We start from the raw sequence: 21,920 nt of genomic DNA, 5'->3' as shown, positions 1-21,920 counted from the left end.
AATGACCCTGCTGCTTCCCCACTTTCTCCAGCATCCGGTCCAAAATGTTCCTCTTTCTTTTTAAAACTCTCTATAGACTTTTTCCAGCCAAATGCACAATTCTGGTTTCTCTCTGCACCCCTTCCCAATCCCTCCATTCATCTACACTGGCCTCTTCCCTGTCCTTTCATGGTCTCAAATGATATTGGCAAGAGAGCCTTCTCTTACACAGCTCCTTTCATTCTCATCACATTACAACACTCAGCTAGAGAACCAAAGAGCTGACAGGAAAAGGGATGCATTGGAAAGAACTGACAGATATGGTCACATGCCTAGAGAGGAGATGTAGCTGTTAGGAGACATTTCAACTTGGTCACCCCATTGATTCACTATATTCTTTTTGAAGCACTTCCAAACACTTCGGGCCAGATTCTCCTTTTCCCCACATCTCGTGTCATCATTTTACACTAGTGCAAATTGCTCCCATTCTGACTTATGCCCACTTTACACAGATGTAACCAGTGAATACAGTGCAAGGCCTCAGTGAACCAGACCCTCCTCTATGTCTATCCCTTTAAAGAAATGTTATGCACTGAATTGTTTGAATGACATTCACCATCATGAAAACTGCGGTACTGACAGCGCCACAGATTAAGGACAGGCAGCAGAAGGGCTAACTTCATCCCCGCTGTCCCACTCATGTGTCTCAAATGTGATCCACAGTGACCACCTCTGGGAGCAGGAGGGTACTTTACTCCCCACACCTCTATTCATCCATGGCCTCTCTTCTAAGCCTGTCAACAAGAGGTTCAATTAGGGCCAGTTGCCAAGATGGTTTCGTACTAGTACAGTAGAACCTCAGAATTACAAACATCAGAGTTATGAACTGACCCATCAGCCACACACCTCATTTGGAACTGGAAGTACACAACCAGGCAGCAGCAGAGACAAAAAAACCGAAAACCCAAATACAGTACAGTTCTGTGTTAAACGTAAACTACTAAAAAATAAAGGGAAAGCAGCATTCTTCTTCTGCATAGTAAACTTTCAAAGTTGTATTAAGTCAATGCTCAGTTGTAATCTTTTGAAAAAACCACCACAATGTTTTGTTCAGAGTTACGAACATTTCAGAATTACGAACAACCTCCATTCCTAAGGGTTCATAACTCTGAGGTTTTATTGTACTGGATGGAGACCATCTATTCATTTCACACAAGCCAATGGGAAGTACTCACAGTCTTTATTCACTGCTGACCTGGGCTGGATTTGAATCTGGGACCTAGAAGTTCTAGACCTTCTTTTACCTTCTTTAGTGATCCTCTGGTCTTCAGCAGGATGAAAATGACGAAGAGTGGAATGCAGATCATGGAAGAGAGAGCCATCAACCAGCCCAGAGCATAGCCCCAGGGAGGGTACATGTAGGAGTTGTTGTATTTGAGGGGAGTGTACTTGATCAGTGAAAATAGGAAGGTCACCTGAGGAATGAAGAACATAGAAGTCAGAACAGCAGGTGGGTACATGGTGAGTCAGAAACAGGTGGTGAGAGATTGTTCCTGACAAGGGATATATAAGCAGTGGAAGATTTGTGACCTCCTTACCTAGTTATATCCTTGTTCCTAAGTGTTTGGGAGTTGGAAGTATTGTGATGGGTATGTACACTGCTGTTACTTACCAGCCTTAACTGAGTTTTGAAACATTTTTTGGTTTTGGAATTTTCCCTCTCCCTTTGTGCTGTTTTCCATTCACCAGCCCCTCCCCTCCCCTGGGATGTGAGTATCAACGCTCTTCTACCTCCTATCCTCCATCTTTCCAGCCCCTACCAAAATCCTTGCCTCTCCCTCTCTAACATGGATCCTCTAAACCTCCAGGAAATTCCCTCTCTCTCCAATGTATGTGTAGGAGGAAGGTCTTTATTTGTAAGCTCCCTGTAGTCAGGGTGCAGAAACTCTGGAACAGCCAGCCAGGGGCTGCAGTTTGGGCACCTTCTCTGGTGACTCCTGGCTTAGTCATGCCTCTGACAGGACTGACTTTTGAGCTCTGAGAACAGCCCTGGGGCACCCAAGGCTGTCTCTGAAAATACTCTTTGAAAGATGATCTCTCAGCCTGCACCCAGACTTATAGAGCACTCAAACCATTCAGCTTTCAGAAACTCATGCATGACCAAGCAGCAGCTCTGAAAACTCCCTGATGGTTTTCAGCTCCCACTGGAGCCCTCAGGTGGCAGCTCCACAGGCTATTTGTGCCTACCCAAGCTGTTGAAGATTTTGGCCATAGTGTCTGATCCTGAGGTCACTGACAAACAAATGCCATGACGTTCACGGGAGCAGGATTAGACCCATACCTTCTGTTGAAATCAATGGAAACAGAACTGGGCATGAGACAAAAATAGTTAATATTTTCCTTAATTATAAACTGTTTTCTTCAAACATAGTCAGTGGGTGCATTTTCAAGGTGATTTGACTTTATGGAAAGCGAGGGGCAGGAACAAGATTTTTTGAACTAGAGGGAGTCATAGAAATGGAGACAGAAGAGAACATTTCATAACAAGGTAATTCTTTAATGGGCTGAAATTCAAAAATGATTTGATCAATTCCCTTAAGCCTTTGCAGATACATTCTCCTTTGCCTGAAGAATAAATATGCCAATTTTCAGGCTAAATGAAATTTCCAGACCTAAGACAAGGCTTTACAATGGAAATTGATTCCAGCTTCAACTACAGAGAAGCTACTGCTCCTCCACAGCAATTCTATAAAACAATAGTGCCCCTCTCAAATTCTCTTCTTCACTCAGATTCTAGGATCCCTGTACAAACATGCCTTACCATAGTTTGTACCTACCACGCAAACACCAGGGGTGACAACCTTCCAGCACATCTTAATCAGCGGCGACGGCCGATAACCAATCATGTCCTCGATGTTGTCATAGAAATGGTCTGCACCTTGACCACCAGAGGAAGGGACAGAGAAAGAGAGAGGTAAGGGGGGTGAGAATTTTTGTTCTTTAGAAATTACTCATGCCAAGTCCAGGTTAGTTATGTTTTACTAAAATGGAAGCTCTAATTCCATACAGCAGGGATGTATTTGGTCCTTCAGGTGCTCAGAATTTCTGGAATTCAGGCCACTTATTTAGATGCCTAAATATGGAGTTAGGTGCAGGGGCGTTATTTGGTATGGGGCAAGAGGGACAGTTGTCCCTTGCTAGACCTTGGTTTGCACCCTCATCCATGCTCCATTATGTCTTTCACTTTTTGCTCTCCCCTTTATGCTTATTCATAAAATCATAGATATGTGGGGCGGGAAGGGACCTCAAGAGGTAATAGAGTTCAGCCCCTGATCAGAGGCAGTACCAAGCGAACCTAGACCATCCCTGACAGGTGTTTGTCTAACCTGTTCTTAAAAACCTCCAGTGATGGGGATTCCACAACCTCCCTTGGAAGCCTATTCCAGTGCTTAACTACTATTTATAGTTAAGGAGGACTTGTGGCACCTTAGAGACTAACAAATTTATTTGAGCATAAGCTTTCATGAGCTACAGCTCACTTCATCGGATGCATTCAGCTCACAAAAGCTTATGCTCAAATAAATTTGTTAGTCTCTAAGGTGCCACAAGTACTCCTTTTCTTTTTGCGACTACAGACTAACACGGCTGCTACTCTGAAACCTATTTATAGTTAGAAAGTTTTCCTCATATCTAACCTAAATCTTCCTTATTTTACATTAAGCCAATTACGTCTTGTCTGACCTTCAGTGGACCTGGATTACAATTGATCCCCGACTTCTTTAGAACAGCCCTTAATATATTTGAAGACTGTTCTCATCCCTCCCAATCTTCTTTTCTTAAGACTAAACATACCTAGTTTTGTTTTGGTTTTTTAACATTTTCTCATAGGTCAGGTCAGGACAATACATGTTGTGATTGTAACGGCTTTACTCTAATTTGCACTTGCTGGCTTCATTTCTGAGAGTGTTGAAATGGAGTCAGTAGAAAAAAATGGGGGAGTTAGTTAAAAAAAAATGTGACTAATGCCAGTTAATGGGTTTTCCCATGCCTATGGGTTGGCAGCACCGATTCCTTGGCTTACACTGCAAAGTATTACAGCAGTGGCGTTAACACAAACACACATTCCAAGCGTGCCTATTGCCAGCAATTATGATGCCATCCACCACTAGGTAGCTTCCTCCTGCCTGTCAGCCCGGCACTGTTACAAGGATCTGAGATTTCCGGTGCACAGCTTTATTGCTGTAAACAGACCAGGCTGCGTCAAACCCACTGATGGCATTTGTCAAAGGGGAAACACTAATGTAATTTTTTCCCAGCTCTGAAAACCGAGCGCAGAATAAGTTGATACGTTTTTGGAGCTCTGGATTTGAAGGCTGAGGCCACAACAACATGCTGCAGGGAGCATTCTCCAAACAATATAGTGTACACACTGGGATTAACTGTTCCAGAAGAGAGCTCACATACAGTCCTGTCGCTGCATCAGCGCTGAGACTGAAACCATGAGGACTGTTTTAGATAACCAGAGCAGGCACGAAGTGTGATGGCCTAAGGCAGCATTTTGGGTGGTCCTGCAATGAATGCTCTGTTTTCTGCATGTGTATAAATCTCTCTCACACAGACACATGCACACACAGAAGGAGCAGGCACAAGAAATTTGTGCTTTTGGAGTCCAACCTTGCTCCTCTTGAAGTCATTGGCAGATTTGCTATCGATTTCACTGGGCACTACATCAGACCTTTAATTTCATTTGTAACTGTGGCCAGATACTCTGCAAATGAGTTTTATGCATGCTAATTTACAGTGTGTGTGTCTATGGAATTTCAGATTAAATAAACTGTCAGGATTAAATTAACAGAAAGACATAGGGAGATCGCATAACAGGTCAGCCATAAAATGGCAGCCACTGCCACTCCTACGTGGAGAATCCTCTTCTGCTCTAAGTAAGTATAGTCTGTGTCAGCTAGAAAGGCCTAGAGGTCCACTGGCAGACCAGCACAGAGCATGGGAGACAGAACCTATGCCTGAATGAGCAGGAAGACTGAATTCACTTCTTTTCCTGGGAAAATCCCTTTCAGAGCAGAGATAAGAATCATTCCAACACTAAGTGTATGGGGACTGAGGAATCCCATGGGTGAACAGATTAAATCAGAAGCACGAGGCACTCCTGCTTTTCCCTGGGGCTGACACGGCTATTCCCATCCCTCCACAACAGCCTGCATCCTTGTGTTACACTTACCATACACCCAGCCAATAGAGATGACTTCAAAAATGGCCAGGAACAGTAGGCACATACCGCTGGCAGCATAATAATCAAACAGCTGGAAGATGTACATTCCACCCTGTGTCAGGCAGAGAAAGAGGAGACATGGAGGGTTCAGCAAAAGGGAATGTGCAAGAGAAAATGGCTTGAATGGAATTTGTACAAATATAAAAATAAGGCTGAGGGACAGGGGAACTGCGCACAGAGCAAAGGGGCATAGGAGGAGGTTTCTGTCTCTCAGCCTGTCCACACTAGGAAACTAACTATGCTAGGTACCACCATGCCCTAATGATCGTCAGGCATGAGTCCAGAATGAGGTTTCCCAATCATTTCATAGCATGATTTCAGTATCCACAGAGAACAGGGGTTTGGATGTTTTTAAACACTGCTATAGACCATTCTCCCTGGCAAGTTTCTAGCACTGTTTCTGAATGTGGTCCTTGGCTATGTTGAGCTTCAGGCATACGCCATAAAGTTTAGATCCAGGTATGAACTACTCTGAAGTTCAGTATGTTTAGATGCCAGGTTTCTAGTTTGAGCCCATCTCTACATGTTGCAAGGGTCCCAAGCACAGTTGGAAGCCCTGTGGGGGCAACGGCCTCTGGCTCTCTGTTGTGCAATGACAGTATGGTGGCCTGAGCCCTTGTTCTACTCCCAGGAGAACTATTTGTAGCATCTGACTCTCTCTCATATTCTCACACCTTGTCTTGACAAGAAAATAGCACCTCCAATAAAAGAAAAACGTGGAGCAGATACATTCAAAAATTATCAACCCCTTGAATGGCCACTGAGACAGAAAAAAAGCTTTCCTATTAATCCCACCGAACACTGGGCCACCTTTGTGCAATGTTTAGATTATCCCTCAGTGATGGGCACTGTGTAAAAGCCTCAGGGAAGTTAGATAGGTCCTGAAGTCCTGATGCAGTTTTCACCCAGTCCTTACTCAGGCAAAGCTCCTATTGCCTTCTGCGAGAATTCTCCCAAGTAAAATCTCAGCAAGGACCTCTGACTTTTCAGATGACTGCAGGAATGCCATCTAAGAGAGATTACGGGTTGTATCAAATAGCAAGATCCTGGTGTCTCCAGAGTGTGGGGAGCAGCTATCAGTGACTTCTTTCCTCTAAATCAGTGGTTCTCAACCAGGGGTACACTTACCTCTGGGGATACTCTGAGGTTTTCCAGGGGGTACATCAACTCATCTAGATATTTGCCTAGTTTTACAACAGGCTACATATAAAAGCACTTGCGAAGTCAGTACAAACTAAAATTTCACACAGACAATGACTTGTTTATACTGCTCTATATACTATACACTGAAATGTAAGTATAATATTTATATTCCAATTGATTTATTTTATAATTGTATGGTAAAAATGAGAACGTAAGCTATTTTTCAGTAACAGCATGCTGTGACACTTGTGTATTTTTATGTCTGATTTTGTAAGCAAGTAGTTTTTAAGTGAGGTGAAACTTGTGGGTAGGTAAGACAAATCAGACTCCTGAAAGGGGTACAGTGGTCTGGAAAAGTTGAGCGCCATTGCTCTAACTTAGTCTAGGACCTGCTATCAACAGCCTTCGTACCCTCAGTCCTGTTTTCCACAGATGATGGCCAGCCAACTGTGCCTTCCCTTGGAAGACCTCCATCATGGCAAAGACTGGCAGCATTCACATCTCATGTGTAGCTCATCTACTTTTGATCTGAGAGCCATCAGGACTGGAGTTTGGATACAAAGTTCCTTTCAGGTGGCCCTTCCCTGGTGCTAGGTTATCTCTGAGACATACTCCAGAGGAAGGCTCAGCTATAGAGTAGGACAACATCTCAACTGGCACTATATAAGAAAGAAGAACTACTGGTTCTGATATGCACCAGCTAATAAACTAAGCTAAAGAGAGAGAGAATAACTAACAGTGTGAAATACAAACTTACTGCACATAATACTGTTCCAGACAAGTCCACATCCCTCTTCCCCCACCATGTACTTCCCTTCTTACCTCAGTGACTAGCATCAGGCCAAGCAGGTAGCATATGACTGCAACGGCCAGGATCAGCAACTCCCGGTGCCCTTTCTTCTGGAGAACTTCTGGGTAAATGTCAACAATGGCTGTCACCAGGCTCTCAACACAGACGAACTGCAGAAGAATTCATGTCAAGAAACCAAAGACCTAAATGTCTCTCTTTCCCCACCCATCCTTTTCCCACTTCTATTCTTCCACTCAGTTAGTCTCTCTCCTCTTTTTCCTACACCTGAAGCATGAACTTCTTGGAAACAGGGAGGCATAGCTGTGTCTGAGTCCCAAAGGAAGTGGAATTACCACAGGTGCAACATCAGGAATTGAGCACCCCAGAGGAATGACAGGAACCACATCTGGAATTGAGTGAGATTATCACAAGCCTTGCACCTGGAGTAGAGAGGATGTTGAGGTACAACAGAAATGACACACGGAACATGGAGACAAGAAGGGAATTGCACCTCGCTACAAAGGGTTATCAAGAAATGAATTATGTGTCACAAGGAACCACTGTGGTAGAAAAGAAGTTACTGCCAGGAACCAGCTACTCCGGAGCCAGGAGACAGTACTGCAGGTCACAAGTCACACCTGGAATCGAGAACACTCGTCGTACAGTCGGAGCTGCCATCAAACTACAGTTACCGAACGGGATTGTCACAGTACAAAAGGAGGCCTCGTGAACTTAGAGGATATTTATGCAAAATTTGTAGTAAAGTGCCTGGTTCATGAGGGATGACTGCTATCCCCTAAGGGCAGACTTGGTGGGAAGGACAAAGAAGTGCGGCTGCTGATTGTCACTGGATTGTCAGAGGCTTATGCTGGAAGGTTCAGGTGCTGCAGGTCACTGTTAAGGAGTAACACCTGACACCAGCTGGCTGCTGGGATGTACTGGTCAGCTCTAGGTATTATCCTTCTGAAGTAGTAACATGGATGTGTGACAGGTGTTTCAGATGGCTGAGAGACACATCACCATTTCCCACCCACGAGCTATGAACTACACAAGGCTCTTAAATATGTGACAGACACTTTGGAGTTAGAGGGAAAGAGGAGGGTTATTTACTGTACCTGGCTGTCCAGTCCCAGGAAGATCAGCATCAGGAAGAATAGGCAGGACCAGAGCTGAGGCCCAGGCATCAGCGTTACAGCCTTTGGATACGCAATGAATGCTAGGCCGGGACCTGCCAATCAGACAGCTGAGTAAGAATGAGGTTTCCCCAACAATACAACCCAGCAACACAGAGACCAGTTTGATGTGCTGTTTAAAAAACTTAGCCTGCCAAGACCTCACCTCCCCAGCATGTATTGTGCAATGGTCACTGACACACAGGATAATGACTGCTGACACGGGTTGAGCGGCTGGTTTTGGAAAGAAGAATCAAGGATTTCAAAACAACAGGGAATGCAGCTCTGGCTCTGGACAGGGGAACTAAGTGCATCAGGATAGCAGAGAATAAAGCAGTGGTTCTGGACGACAGAAGCCAGGGCCTCTGAGTCTGCAGAATAGGCAGAGGCTCTTTCTGGGCAACTGGACTGGGGACACTAGCAATTACAGAGGATTTAGGGTTGGTTCAAGGTAGCAGCACTGATAACCTCATGGGTTGGCTTCATATTCAAAGATGTCAGTTCCTAAAAAGTCCACTCATGCTTTAAGTTTTCCTTTTGGCCCTGCCACATTTAGAAAGCACCTACCTGACTCGGCCACTTCTGAAATGGGCACGCCCTGTTCTTGTGCCATGAAGCCCAGCACAGAAAAGATAGCAAAGCCAGCCACAAAGCTGGTGGCGCTATTTAGGAAACATAGCATGAAGCAGTCCCTGTTGGAGAAGAACCAAAGAGAGACACAGAGACGGCATTGTTTTCCTCTGCAAATTTACCACTTTGGGCAATTGCTTTTGTGCTCAGCTTTCTGAATGGGACAGGAATCCATTCATTTGCTTACACTAACACTAGCCTGAGACTCCTCCAGAGGCCAACAGCCCAAAACAGAACTTGACAGCCTACAGCCTTGACCCATGGCACTACAAGAGCTATATGATTATACTTGGCAATAAAAATGACAGAAGGCTGCAGCAAGATATTGTAAGCTGGATGTCCCAGTGAAGTCACTAGGGACTTGGCACAACAAGGGGCAACAGGAATCATCATATGAGGGTAGAGCAATGGAACAAATATTGAGAGAAAAAAGATCCTTAAATAACAAGGGTCCCGATCCAAAGCCCTCTGAAACCAATGGAAAGACTCCCATTGACTTGAATGGGCTGGGGATCAGGCCCGAGAGGAAAAGGGAACTAGGAGCAATAAGCACTGGATGAAAAAGAACCTGTCATCCCAGACAAGCCTTTCTGTTGCTCTTTCTGATAGAATTAAAACACACACAGGGCACACTAAAGGGCCCGGGATTTTAATAAGGCATTTGATGCCATGGGCCAGATTCTCCTCTTCTTTAGACCACTGTGAATTTGGTGTGATTCCCCCGAGATCAGACCCAGACCCAAACTGAACTGAATTTGGCCACATGCATCACTAAATCTTATTTCCATATCAGGTAACATTTTACAATACCCATATCAACACAACAATGGCACCTCCAGGAGCCCCGTGCCCTCTGTCCCTGACCCAGATGGAAGAGTGCCACCAGCAGAGCCACCAAAGGCATTTCTTGTAGCCCCTGGGTTTTCCTGGGTAGTCTCCTATCCAGTCGCTTAGCCCTGCCTAGCTTGTGAGAGCTGACAAGAGCATAGGACGAAATGGCCTAGGCCCCACCCTTGATTGTGCCACAGCTCCAACTACAGTCTGCTCAGCTGCCCACAGGGCCCTCAGCTGGATGTGAGAGGGAGAGAAAGGGGCACAGGCTGCTCCTACCTGTAACAGTTGTTATTGTACTTATTGTAGCTGCCCAAGGCTGTCAGGCACCCCTGGCAGATAGCATAAGAGAAGAAGATCTGAGTGCCTGCATCCATCCACACCTAGAACAGAAATGGACAGGGATTTCCAGCCATGGCTAAGGAAATAAATGGTTAAGTCCTATCAGAGTACACACACTTTGGGGAATCACCCTGTCAGACATGGAGAAATCCACATCAGGCAGAGAAGGGAAGAATCCATACGAGGTGTGACATGTCTCTGGATTGATCGTCCCAGCTTGGGAGACTGGAATGAAGGTTTCACCATGAAAAGGGAGGATTTTCCTTCTGGACCCCAACAGCTTCTCTCAAATAGTCCAAGGAAGAATGGATTTGAGTAGGGAACGGAGAGTGATTTTTAAGCCCTCAGGCTGGGGTAGTCAATAGACAGACCATGGGCCAAATCTGGACTGCCAGACACTTTTGAACAGACAACATATTTTTATTTACTTATTATCATCATTATTGTTATTGAGGTGTGAAAATATTTCTCTGGAGTCTGGACCTTGACCAAGAAATTTGGACCTTGACAAAAAATAATTGACTACCCTTGGGTGTCTGTTGCATAATCTGTCCTTCACCAGCTACCCTGACAGAGGGCATATTCCAAGAGGGCTGTCATCATCCATTCCCCCAGAGGCACTGATTCAGGGGGCTAGATCACCATTCATTTTTTCTAAGCTAAAGTGCCCACAGACTGTACAGAGAGGGTGTGTGGGGATGTGGCATGGTATGAAGTCTGTACCAGCACAAGTTGGAGGTCACTTAGCTGCTTGGGAGTGAAAAAACCATGAGTAGCTCACAAAGCCATCCCAAACAAGTGCCAATAGAACCTTTATATGACACCACACCACCGGGGGTATTCACTACACATCAGGGTGGAGGAAGATCAGGACAACGGGAGCAGCCAGGAGATGTTGGGTTCATAGTATCTCATCACCACCATGGTTTTCATTAACTCATCCTGGCACCCAACGAGAGCAGCAGAGTTTGTCGTTTATTTCAGCCTTCAGCCACTGGCTCCTCCTCCACTATCACTGTATTGATAGCACTTTCTCTCACTTTGTGTGATGCTAGTACACAGAGCCACAAAAGATGGGCTGCAGTGCTCAGCATCTTCCAAACAGCCAGGGAAGGACCTTAATAGCAAGTTAACAGCCAGGAAAGAAAACCTTGTCCAGTATCCTTGCTGTCCCCTAAACGGTAGGGGGCAGTTGGGCCTTTTGCCATCCTGGAAGAGGCGGAAGGCAGTTTGAGATTGTGGGAAAAGCACATTAGCTGAATGCTTCTGCTACAATGATCAGCAGTGAAATAAATAACATTTAAATACTCACCGTTAGGTCTCAGAATTAACATCCCATTGGGATGCATTGGGCAGTTCACACTTCTCGAAACTATCATTTCAGGCTATCTGCAAACTCGGGGAACTAACACTGAATGCAAGTTACACAGTTTCAAGTTTTTTTCCCCCAATACGGATCAGGATTAGAAACATAATGTTTTTTTTAAATTAAAGCAGAGATTCCGGAGCACAATTCTGCAAGAAGGTGCTGATTTCACAGCAAATGCCAGAAATGCCAAATCTCAGAATAAAGGGACTCCTGTTTATAAAAACCAACCATTTATAGCTCTGATAGTTACCTACACACCTACTGCAGTTTCTCTTATACTAAGAAGCTGGTCTCCCTGAGAAAGCTCCAGCCTCTTACAAGAAAAGCTCAAGCTGAGCCAGAGAGAATGAAGAGAGAGATTTTTTCCCCTTTTGTTCATCATCATTTCACTTAAGGCTCAACAAAACCATCTGTCATACACTGAATATTTAATAGATGCTTCTGCATTTGCCAGGCCCCTAAATGGCAATGACCTAACACATCCATATGTTTAAAATACACTGACAAAAAGGCAGTATTTGTGCTGGGCCGAGATTCCCCCATCAACCCTTTTAAAGAGGCCTCAATATTTTGTCAGTCCAACCTGATCTAGATAGCCATCAATTAAGGCCTGATCCTGCAAGGTGCTGGACCCCTGCTTTTCCCATCACTACCACTTTGTTGGAGTCTCTCCACACCCTACTTTATCAGGCTGTATTCACTCACCTGCGGGTCTGCAAGCCTGGAAATGTCTGGCTTCAGATAGAACATGATCCCCTCAGCAGCACCAGGCAGGCTGACCCCTCGAATCAGCAAGACAAAAAGCATCAAGTAGGGAAATGTGGCGGTGAAGTAAACAACCTGGAAGCAGAGAGAAGGATAAAAAGGGGACCTTGTCACCCTATAGGTTATACATCCAAAGCAAATCCCCTAACTCTATTATTAACAACACCTGAGCTTTTAAAAACCCAAAGCTTCTGCTGTCACTGAATTCTAATTAAAGGCCATGAAAATATTTTTATTCGTGGCCAAGATTTCCAAAAGTGAGCAGTGAATTTGAGGGGCGCAGGGCAGGAATTTGAGACACCCGGCAGAGGCCTGATTTTCAAAGAGTGATTGCTCACTACACTGAAAAATTGAGCCTCTTTAAGGCATCTCAACTTGAATCTGACAGCCCCCAAAATCTTGACGTGTTTTTGAAAGCCTTGACCACAGTTTTTGTAAAGCCCTCCTGTCCCCTTTTTTGTTTTGAAAATGAAATGGATTGGTTTTGAGAACTGTTGGAGTCATTCATCATTAAGCTAAGCCCCTTTTTCTGCTTGTGGAACTGAATATCAGTGAGCAAGCTGCAATTTCCCTAAATGTATTCATTATTCAGATTCACTCAAATAATATCCTTTTGAATTTTTGTTTATGCTATGGATTGATAGCAAATATTCAAACGTCAAACTATGTTATTTGACTGTGATTGGTCAAATAAGTCAGATGGTACTGTTTCTGTTCCCTAATTGGAGGAACATACAAGAACTGCTGGCACTGAAATTTGTCTCTGAAATTCACTTTTTGTGAACATTTATGCTAGTAAACCAGATTTATTCCAAGTATGAGGAAAGTAAACACAAAAGGAAAACAAATGTGGCCAAAGTGAACTGGTTTTAAAAAAACTACTCATTCAGACTTTTCATATGAATTATTCTCCCACCTCTAGTAACCATTAAGGTACTGGTACCGGGCCTTTAAGTATTGACTATTAAAAATGAACTTTCAGTCAAGAGTTGACTTTCTGTTGACTACAAAGTTCTGTAGGTGATCTCTGCAAATAATCTTACACCACTGCAAATATTAAACCAAGGTATGTACTTTTGAAGAGATTCTGTGAACTCTCCACTGCTTGTTCATAATATGCCAACGCACAACTTTTTCTGACAGTGAGAAACAGAGCAGAACAGTTAAATTACTTGACAGCATCCCATCAGATTAGTAGATTTTAAGGCAAAGGGACCATTACAATCATCTAGTCTGACCTCGTGCATAGCACAGGTCATAGAATTTCACACAGTAATTTCTTCATTAAGCTCATAACTTCTGACTGAGGTAGAACATTTATTGTAGAAAAACACCTAGTCTTGATTTAAAGACTTGGAATGATGGAGAATCCACCACATTCCTCTAGGTATATTGCTCCAATGGTTAATTACTCTCACTGTTAAACATTTGCACCTTATTTCTTGTCTGAATTGGTCAAACTTCAGCTGACAACCGTGGGATCTTGCTATGGCTTTGCTAGATTAAGGAGCCATCTCCTGTCAGAAATATTCTGCCCATGTAAATACTTATGACTGATCAAGTCACCTCTTAACATTCTCTTTGTTAAGATAAATAGCTTGAGCTTTTTTTAGTCTTTCACTGTCAATAGATATGGTTGGAAATTTTTTGATCAAACTATTTTTGCCCATCAAAATATGCGGATTTGCCAAAACCAAAACTTTTCATGGAAAAGGGTCGGTTTCCACAAATCTCTACTCAAAATGTTTTTTTATATAAAAAGTATCAAAATTGCCAACATGACAAATTCTGGCTTACCAGTTCAAAACAATTTTCGGGTTAGAAAGCTAAACTAATGGAAGTAAAAAAAAAATTTGAAAACTTGTAATAGAAATGAAACATTGCAAAATTATTGAAACTAGTGTTTCAATTGACCCAAATTGAATTTTTTTTTCTCAGTTTGTGAAAATTTTTACTATTTTGATCTTTTGTCCTGATTCAGGATGGGAAAAGTTTTTTGAAATCTCAAAAATTGTCACAGGACAGGAAAACCGTTTCCTGGTCAGCTTTAACTGTAAGACAGATTTTCCAGGCACCAGATCATTCTTGTAGCTCTTCTGAAACCTTTCCAATTTTTCAACATCATTTTAAATCTGTATATTTATACTTCACTATTTGATTGTTTTCTTAAGTGCAAAGAGAGACGAGTGGGCAGGAGACATGGATTTTAATTGAGTTCTCTGTGTCTCCACACATATGCAGCAAGCAGGAGAGAGCAATTCAGTACATTTCCATTAAAGGCAAAGAGTCTTGCAGGCTCCACACGTTCCCATATGAAAGTTGAGCCAAGGAGCACAGTGGTAAAAAGATTGTAAATATGGGAGATGAAGACAGCCCTGTGGACTCAGCAGCTCACTGATGCAGAACTAAAGAGATGTGTCTATTGTGAAGGATGTGTCCCAATACCTGTACCGGCAAAAAAGGTGAGAGTGATGGGAGCTTCGTGGATGGAGAGAGAGCAAATAGTGGGAAACATCTTTTATGGAAGAAGGGGATTGAAGAAACTGGTCACTCACACCTCAGTGATTGTCACACGTCCTCTAGAAATGTGCAAGACCAACCCTCAGTAGTATAACCCTCACCACTGCTCAGGGGGTTATATTCCAGCCCTGCACCATTAAAGCCCAAGTGGCTTCTTTAGGCCTCCCATGTGAAATATGTTATGCTCATCCAATCCAGGAATAGAAACAATAACATGTGACTTATGCAATCACAACCAGCCAGGCCAGCTCAAATTTTCAATATCGAGTGTGGAATGCTCACAGCAGCACCCTGTTTGTGAGCAATCCATTGAGTTAAAGAAAAAAAAAAGACAAAAAACCCCAAACTGAGCAATTACAAATAATGAGGAAATGGGAAGTAACTGAGTAGAATCCCCTAAGGAGATTATTTCTAGTGGGTTATTCACTCAGCTCTGGTATTTATTATTGGTGATTGGAGATTTGACAGTAAAACAAGCTAATGTTGCAAAAGCCACCAGACCACTTGGGAACTGTGCATCAGCAACTGGATGATTGTGTGTTGCGAATGGTGAAGCAGCATCTTTCATAAAATTTCACCTTTACAGTGGACAGTGCTGGTCTAGGATTTCACCATTTCTTCTAAGCACTTTCCCTTGTCTCCTCTCTGTTTGATTGACTTTCTTTGCTCTTCTCATAATGGAGTAAATTCAGACCCAGCATAAGCAGCTGTGACTTCAATGCAGTTGCACCCACCCATGCCAATCTGAGTATGGCCCTATGTCTTGTGTGGTCCCTGCCTCCTTTCTTCTTCTCTCTCTGTATCATGGAGAAGGCTAAGAAGGTGGAGAAGAGATATAATGGCAGCTAGGAGGAGGTTTAGGGACTAAGGGGACAGAGTTTGCTCTTACTTTGCCTGTGGACTTGACTCCTTTCCAGATGCAGAAGTAGCAGATGACCCAGGCGAGCAAGAGGCAGAGAGCCAGCTCCCAGCGCAGAGTGCCCAGATTGTGAATACCGTCTGAGAGTCCCAGGACTCGATTCCTGCCAGTGCAGGAGGAGAGAGAAAGGTTAACATCCCAGACTTGACTCTTCCAACAGCCTCCAGCCCAGAATTTTCATACACATCCCATAGCACGGCTGCCCAATCTCCCCCATCACTGCTGCTTCCAATCACCCTAGTCCTCACAGCAAGACTGTATTCTTGGTCACCATAATGCCTCAGGTCTCTCTGGAATCCCCAAGGAGCCTGGCCCCCGCAGTCCCACCTCCCCTTTAGTCAGCCTGGGCTCTCCAACTCTCCCAAAGCCCTCAATAGCCCCATTGCAGCCCCCAAGCATTCACAGCACAGTCACTCCCATTCTCACATCACTGCAATCCCTTTGGCTGCCTCGCAGGACACACTCCATCAGCAGCCTCCCCTGCAGCCCCCCGGTATCATCAATGGCTCCCATTCACCTGCTGGCTACTTTGTTTCCTCCAACCACCCCATGTTCTGTGGCTCCCTCTAGGAACACTTATGGTTATGGCCTATGCTACCATGGCTACACTACTATTTTAAGCATGCTAGCTCCAATGAGAGCTTGCACCAGTATATCTACAAGAGCTGGGACCACACCCCTCGCTCATAGTGTAAACATAGCCTAACGGGGACCATGTGAGAGCCGACCACCATGTCCAGACAGCTCCCCTGCAGCCTCTCACTACCCTAATATCTATGACAACTCTGTGCCTTCCGGGCCAAAACCGCCCCAAAACTCAGTGGGTCCCTGGTAGCTGGCAACATTGTACTGAAATCACAATGGTTTCTGTAGCTATTGATGGATGGGCCCAGAGCACAGGAGCCTGACACTGAAGTCCCAGCTCTTCCTCTGACTCCTCTTGTGGCATTTTACAAGTCACTTCACCAATGGGGAAGCTGAGACACAGCAAAGAAAAACCTGCAGCTGGCCCGTGCCAACTGACTCAGGCTCGAAAGGCTTTGGCTGCAGGTAGGGTGACCAGAATGCAAATGTGAAAAATTGGGATAGGTGGTGGTGGGGGAGGAGGGGGTAATAAGAGCCTATATAAGAAAAAGACCCAAAAATCAGGACTGTCCCTTTAAAAATCAGGACATCTGGTCACCCTAGCTGCAGGGCTGTTTCACTGCAATGTAGATTCCTGGACTCGGACTGGAGCCCAGACTCAGGGACCCTCCCACTCTGCAGAGTTCTAGAACACAGGCTCCAGCCCAAACCTGGATGTCTACACAGCAATGAAACAGCCCCACAAGTCCGAGTCACCTGGCACAGGCCAGCCGTGGGTGTCTAGTTGCTGTGTAGACATACCCAGACAGGCTAAGTGGGATAATGGATACGGATCACCTTTGCAAAGCACTTTGAAAGAGATGGATGAAAACGTGCTATTGTGATTGAGCCCCTGATTCCCACTTGCTTCCTGTGACTTCTCTAGATTGGGTGGGGGCACGGTTGTGAGCGCGAGTCCTTTGAATTACAAGTCCCATATTGTTCACGCCCTCTTAGGGCCAGTGCCGGATGATTCCCTGCAGTGTATTCTGCTGCATTTCTCCTTGCAGCACTCCTCCCAGGTGCTATGTCTGTTTGCTCTCTGGGTGTTTTCACACGGTACATAAGTGCCCAGCAGTAAAGAATCACAGAAAAAGTTGCTTTCCTCTAACACTGAACAAGGAACTCAATTAGAATAAGGGGAAAAGCTACTTTGTCTCTTCCTGCTTCACCGCAGAGCATCTTTGCAGAATGTCTTCCAGCCCTCTCCCACCTGGCCTCCTGCTCTAGATAGATCATCACACTTGGTGTGCGTACATGCGTGCCCACTAGGTGTCTGTCAGGGTGGCCCTACCAACATGTGTTCAGGCCCTGTGTATCCACAACCTGCGGGTGTTGAGTGCATCTGCCATGTCAGAAAGAACGTGTCCGTGTGCGTACGTGCAAGCGTTCTCGGCTAGGGTCAACGTCTGACCTCTGGGGCTGTGTGGTGCATGGGGTGAGACAGCGTGTGTCCAGGGAGTGCCCACGTGCCCCATGGATTTCTGTCAATCAGTATGCCCAGTCCGTGTGCAAGTTTGCGTGTGCAGTGAGAGTGCTCATGTGCCCCATGACGTGCGCCGTGCCATAGGTCTGGGTTCCGAGATGTGGCACTTGCACATCTTTTTTGGCCTTACAGAGACTCCATTTGGAGTATTCACACTGCTGTGACCTCTTCAGGAGAGAGGAGTCTGAATCCGGGGTACGTACTCCCAGAACTCAGTAACTGGGGAGGTGGCATTAGCAGGCGCTGTCCAGTTCTCCAAGTTAGAGTGATTCAGAAAGTCCACGCAGCAATCTACAAAGGAGGAAACAAGTTGGTGAGCCCGGAAAATTCTCATGCTTCTCAGCCTTGTGCTCCCTCCTGCCTCCTCCCTGTTCACTCCAGCTGCACACAAACACTTCAAGCTGCCCTGTAAAACATCACTCACCCCCCACCCCTGCCAGAATCCTAGTCCAGGAACAGCCAGAGGGATGCAGGAAGAGGATGCTCTCTACCGAACAGAACCCAGATGGTGGTGGAATGCAGGGTATTGTGGGACAGCAACTATGGTTACCCAGGCTGGAAAGTTACTTAATGTTAAGAGATAGCTCAGAGAGTAATTTCCTTGGCTTTCCCCACAAATAAAGCTCTGCATGTGGAGCTGCGAGAGTTGGATCCCCCTTTGGGGAAGGCAGTGAGCCCTGTCAGGGGTACGTCAAGGACTGTGAGTCGAAAGAACGTGGAGAGGGGAACTTGCATAGATTCACAGATTCCACAGCCAGAAGGGACCACTGCAACCATCCAGTCTAGCTTCCTGGATGACACAGGCCATAGATCTTCCCCAAAATAATCCCCAGAGCAAATCTTTCAGAAAAACATTCAACCTTGATTTGAGACTAAGAGTTTTGCCAGCATAGCTTATTTTACTTAGGGAATGAGAGGGCGGGCCAGAATAAGCTACACTGGAAAAAGCACAATTTTGCCAGTATAAGCTGCAACCATATGAGAAGTGCTTTGCCTGTACAGTACACTGGTGCAGCTATAATGACAGTGCACTCCTAGCAGAGACCTGGCCTGAGTGAGCCAAAGACTGATTGAACAAACAGTTCTCTGCTGTGATGGAGGCTGCCCAGATGCTTGAGGGTCTGAGGTGCAGTGAGTTGGTTGTGCTGTACCCTGTTACACTAGATAAGGGGAGAGCCAGCTCCAGTGAAAAGCTCCTTCCATGGCTTAGAGTGGGGTGAGGACTCCAGACTAAAGCTGCTTTGAAAATGGGCTTTTTTTCCCCGCTGAAAATTTTGAAAAATCGAAAACCAAAACATTTTGATTCAGAAATGCTGCCATAAGAGTTGTAGTTTGGATGCCGCATGCTCCCACTATGAGCCGAGTTCCCTGGTCAGACTAGCTAACCCATGATGCACCATGGTCTCTCCTCATGGTGACAGAAGGCTGTTGCATCCTGACCATGGTGCATCATGGGAGAAGTAGTCTAGCTGGGGAACTCAGCCCATAGAGAAGAATGGGCACATGAGCAGGGCTGGATTTCCCATTAGGCACATGACTAGGGATGCCTAAAAATTCAATTTTTGCCACTCCCAGGTCCCAGCAGGGGTGGGGCCAGGGCCGGCTGAGTGGCAGATGGCCCCATGCAGCCCTGCTGGAGCACTCCTCACCCAGCCCAGCAGACACAGTCACCTCCCAGTGGGGCTGGTGAGTGCAGCCAGGGGGCAGAGCACAGGAGAGTAGGTCTCTGGGGAGGCTTTGGGCAATGGGGGGTTTGTGGAGGGGCGCTGGGCAGTGGGACGTGGGGAAGGTATGTGTGTGTTGGGGCAGTGGGGGGTCTGTGGGTGGAGGAGGTTGGGTGGCGGGATGCCTAAAAGTTAAAAATGGCAGTACCCTCGCCGCCCGCAATGGTTAGGAGCTCCAAGCTGCTGTGGGTGTACCCCACAGTTCCTGACTGCTGCCAGGCAGCGGGGACCCCTAGAGCTCCCGGCCAGAGGCGGATATAAGGGGTTTGTGGGGCTCTGGGCCAGAGCAAGTGGGGGCCCCTCCCCTCCGCTTCCATCTGCAGTCCCTCCGACACCCGCCCCCTGCCACCACATTCCTGCTGGGGAAATGGGGTCAGAGCACGGGGGCTTGCCCCGCCACCCCCTCCCTCCCACACACACACACACTACTCCTGCTGGGGAGAGGGGTCAGGGCATGGGGGGCTTCTCTCCCTCCCCATCAGGAGCGCCAGGTGGGTGAGGGGAGTGGGGCAAGTCCCCGCACCCTGATGCCGCTCCTGGGCAGGAGCGCCGGGGCGGGCAGCAGAGCACCCATTTTTCCGGGGGCCCCCAATTGACAAGGACCCCTGGGCATGGGCCCCATTGGCCCAGTGGCTAATCTGCCACAGTTCCCAGCTGCTGCGGGTGGCTGGGGATCACCCCACAGTTCCCGGGTGCTGCGGGGCAATGGGGCCCCCGGATCTCCGAGCTGCCACAAACCATGGGGGGACCCTGCAGGTCCTGGCTGCCACGCGTGGCAGGGGGCCCTCCGCTGCTCCCAGCCTCCATAGGCAGTGAGGGGCCCCAGAGCTCCGAGTCACGGGTGGCAGGAGACTCTGGAGCTCTAAGCCCCTGCGGGCACGGGTGGGGAGCTTGGAGATGGGAGCCCCGCAGCTGCCTAGACACGAGGGAAGGTGTGGGGAGCTGCCTAGGGGCATGCAAGGTGTAAATCCAGCCCTGCACATGAGGAAACCAAACACCACCTATTTGGCCCACAACTGCATATTGAAAAAAAAATATTTTAGTTTTCAGCTGAATATTTCAATGAAATTTCAAAATTTTCCACATAAAGCAAGCAGTGCAAAAAAATTTGTTTAATCAAATACCCAATTTTCTGTCAAAAAGCAGTTTTGATGGAAAGTTTTCAAACCCAGATCCTCTTTCCAGAAGCAGACTAGCTGAAGTTGTACCTGAGTTCCAAGGATTATCACAGGTGGCCCAGGGAAGCACAGCAGTAAAGGAGCTGAACAGGTAGAAGATAGCCCAAGATAGGATGACGATGTAGTAGATATTCAGATAGGATTCAATGACTTGTGAGGCATATCCAATTCCTAAGAGGGAAAGTGACAGGGGTTAGGAAATGGCCCCAGGCTAGCCCCAAATATAGCAGACTTTAGCTTCAAATAGTGCCATAAACCATCCCACTGGAGCTGGGGGCATGGCAGATTAATGAGCAATTTGGTTCACCAAAGAATCCTGTAAGATTCAGGTTGGGGGTGGGAGATCCAGATGTGTTTCATCATGGGGGAGAAATCAGAAATAAAAAGGGTTTTCACTGCTAACTACATCCCATGCCCAAAGAATGAGGCCAGAGAAAAAGCATAGGGTCAGGAAGGTGGTGGAATCTCCATCATTTTGGTTTTTAAAGCCCAGCTTGACAAAGCCCTGGCTGGGATGATTTAGTTGGGGTTGGTCCTGCTTTGAGCAGGGGGTTGGACTAGATGACCTCCTGAGGTCTCTTCCAACCCTAATCTTCTATGATTGTAGGAGGTAGCTTCTAATCCTGGCTCTGCCAATATCAGCAAATGCCAATATGAGCAAATCACTTAATCTTTCTCTGCCTCAGTTTCCCCCTCTGTAAAATGGGGATCATAAAACTTCAGAATAGTTGTGAGGTCAATTCTCTGTGGTTTTAAAGGGCTGTCCAGAAAACTAGAATTCCATTTAACAAAAAAAGTCAAGGTTTTGGTCATTTGTTTTTATTCTGCTTCAGAACAAGAACTAGACCTTTTGAAATTTTTCATACAAAAGCCTATGAGACCCAGAAATTCCATCATGGACCTGAGAAACCCATTCATTGACTCACCTTCAAAGAGAGGGCAGATCTTCCTCCAGGCAGTGATCCCTCCCTGGCTGGTGTACTGTCCTAGAGCTGTCTCCAGGAAGAACACTGGGATCCCACAACTAAAGAGGAAGATAAGGTAGGGGATGAAGAAGGCACCTGCAGAGAGAGAGAGAGTGGGTGGGTGGGTGGCAAATGGAGGAATCTTTACTACTCTACATTATCATAACCACTCATTACCAGCTACACAAACAAGCGA

The 21,920-nt window shown here is 46.0% G+C and overlaps 1 protein-coding gene across 1 annotated transcript in view; it reads right to left on the bottom strand.

Moving 5' to 3' along the window:
- Positions 1–21,920, bottom strand: part of LOC140901698 (sodium- and chloride-dependent betaine transporter) — a 78,728-nt gene that overhangs the window by 11,931 nt on the left and 44,877 nt on the right. Inside the window, exons 3-14 of the mRNA XM_073320977.2 lie at positions 21,686–21,820; positions 20,790–20,930; positions 18,061–18,148; positions 15,718–15,850; positions 12,249–12,383; positions 10,112–10,215; positions 8,939–9,063; positions 8,315–8,427; positions 7,232–7,369; positions 5,216–5,318; positions 2,817–2,917; positions 1,284–1,454 (exon numbers count right to left, since the gene is read on the bottom strand). Of these exons, the coding sequence (XP_073177078.1) occupies positions 1,284–1,454; positions 2,817–2,917; positions 5,216–5,318; positions 7,232–7,369; positions 8,315–8,427; positions 8,939–9,063; positions 10,112–10,215; positions 12,249–12,383; positions 15,718–15,850; positions 18,061–18,148; positions 20,790–20,930; positions 21,686–21,820 (1,487 nt within the window). The remainder of the gene's footprint in view (positions 1–1,283; positions 1,455–2,816; positions 2,918–5,215; positions 5,319–7,231; positions 7,370–8,314; positions 8,428–8,938; positions 9,064–10,111; positions 10,216–12,248; positions 12,384–15,717; positions 15,851–18,060; positions 18,149–20,789; positions 20,931–21,685; positions 21,821–21,920) is intronic.

This window comes from Lepidochelys kempii, chromosome 1 (genome assembly GCF_965140285.1).
Source record: "Lepidochelys kempii isolate rLepKem1 chromosome 1, rLepKem1.hap1, whole genome shotgun sequence".
Lineage (NCBI taxonomy): Eukaryota > Metazoa > Chordata > Testudines > Cheloniidae > Lepidochelys > Lepidochelys kempii.
The sequence above is the reverse complement of the archived record's forward strand: the minus strand, read 5'-3'. Positions and strand labels throughout refer to the sequence as shown.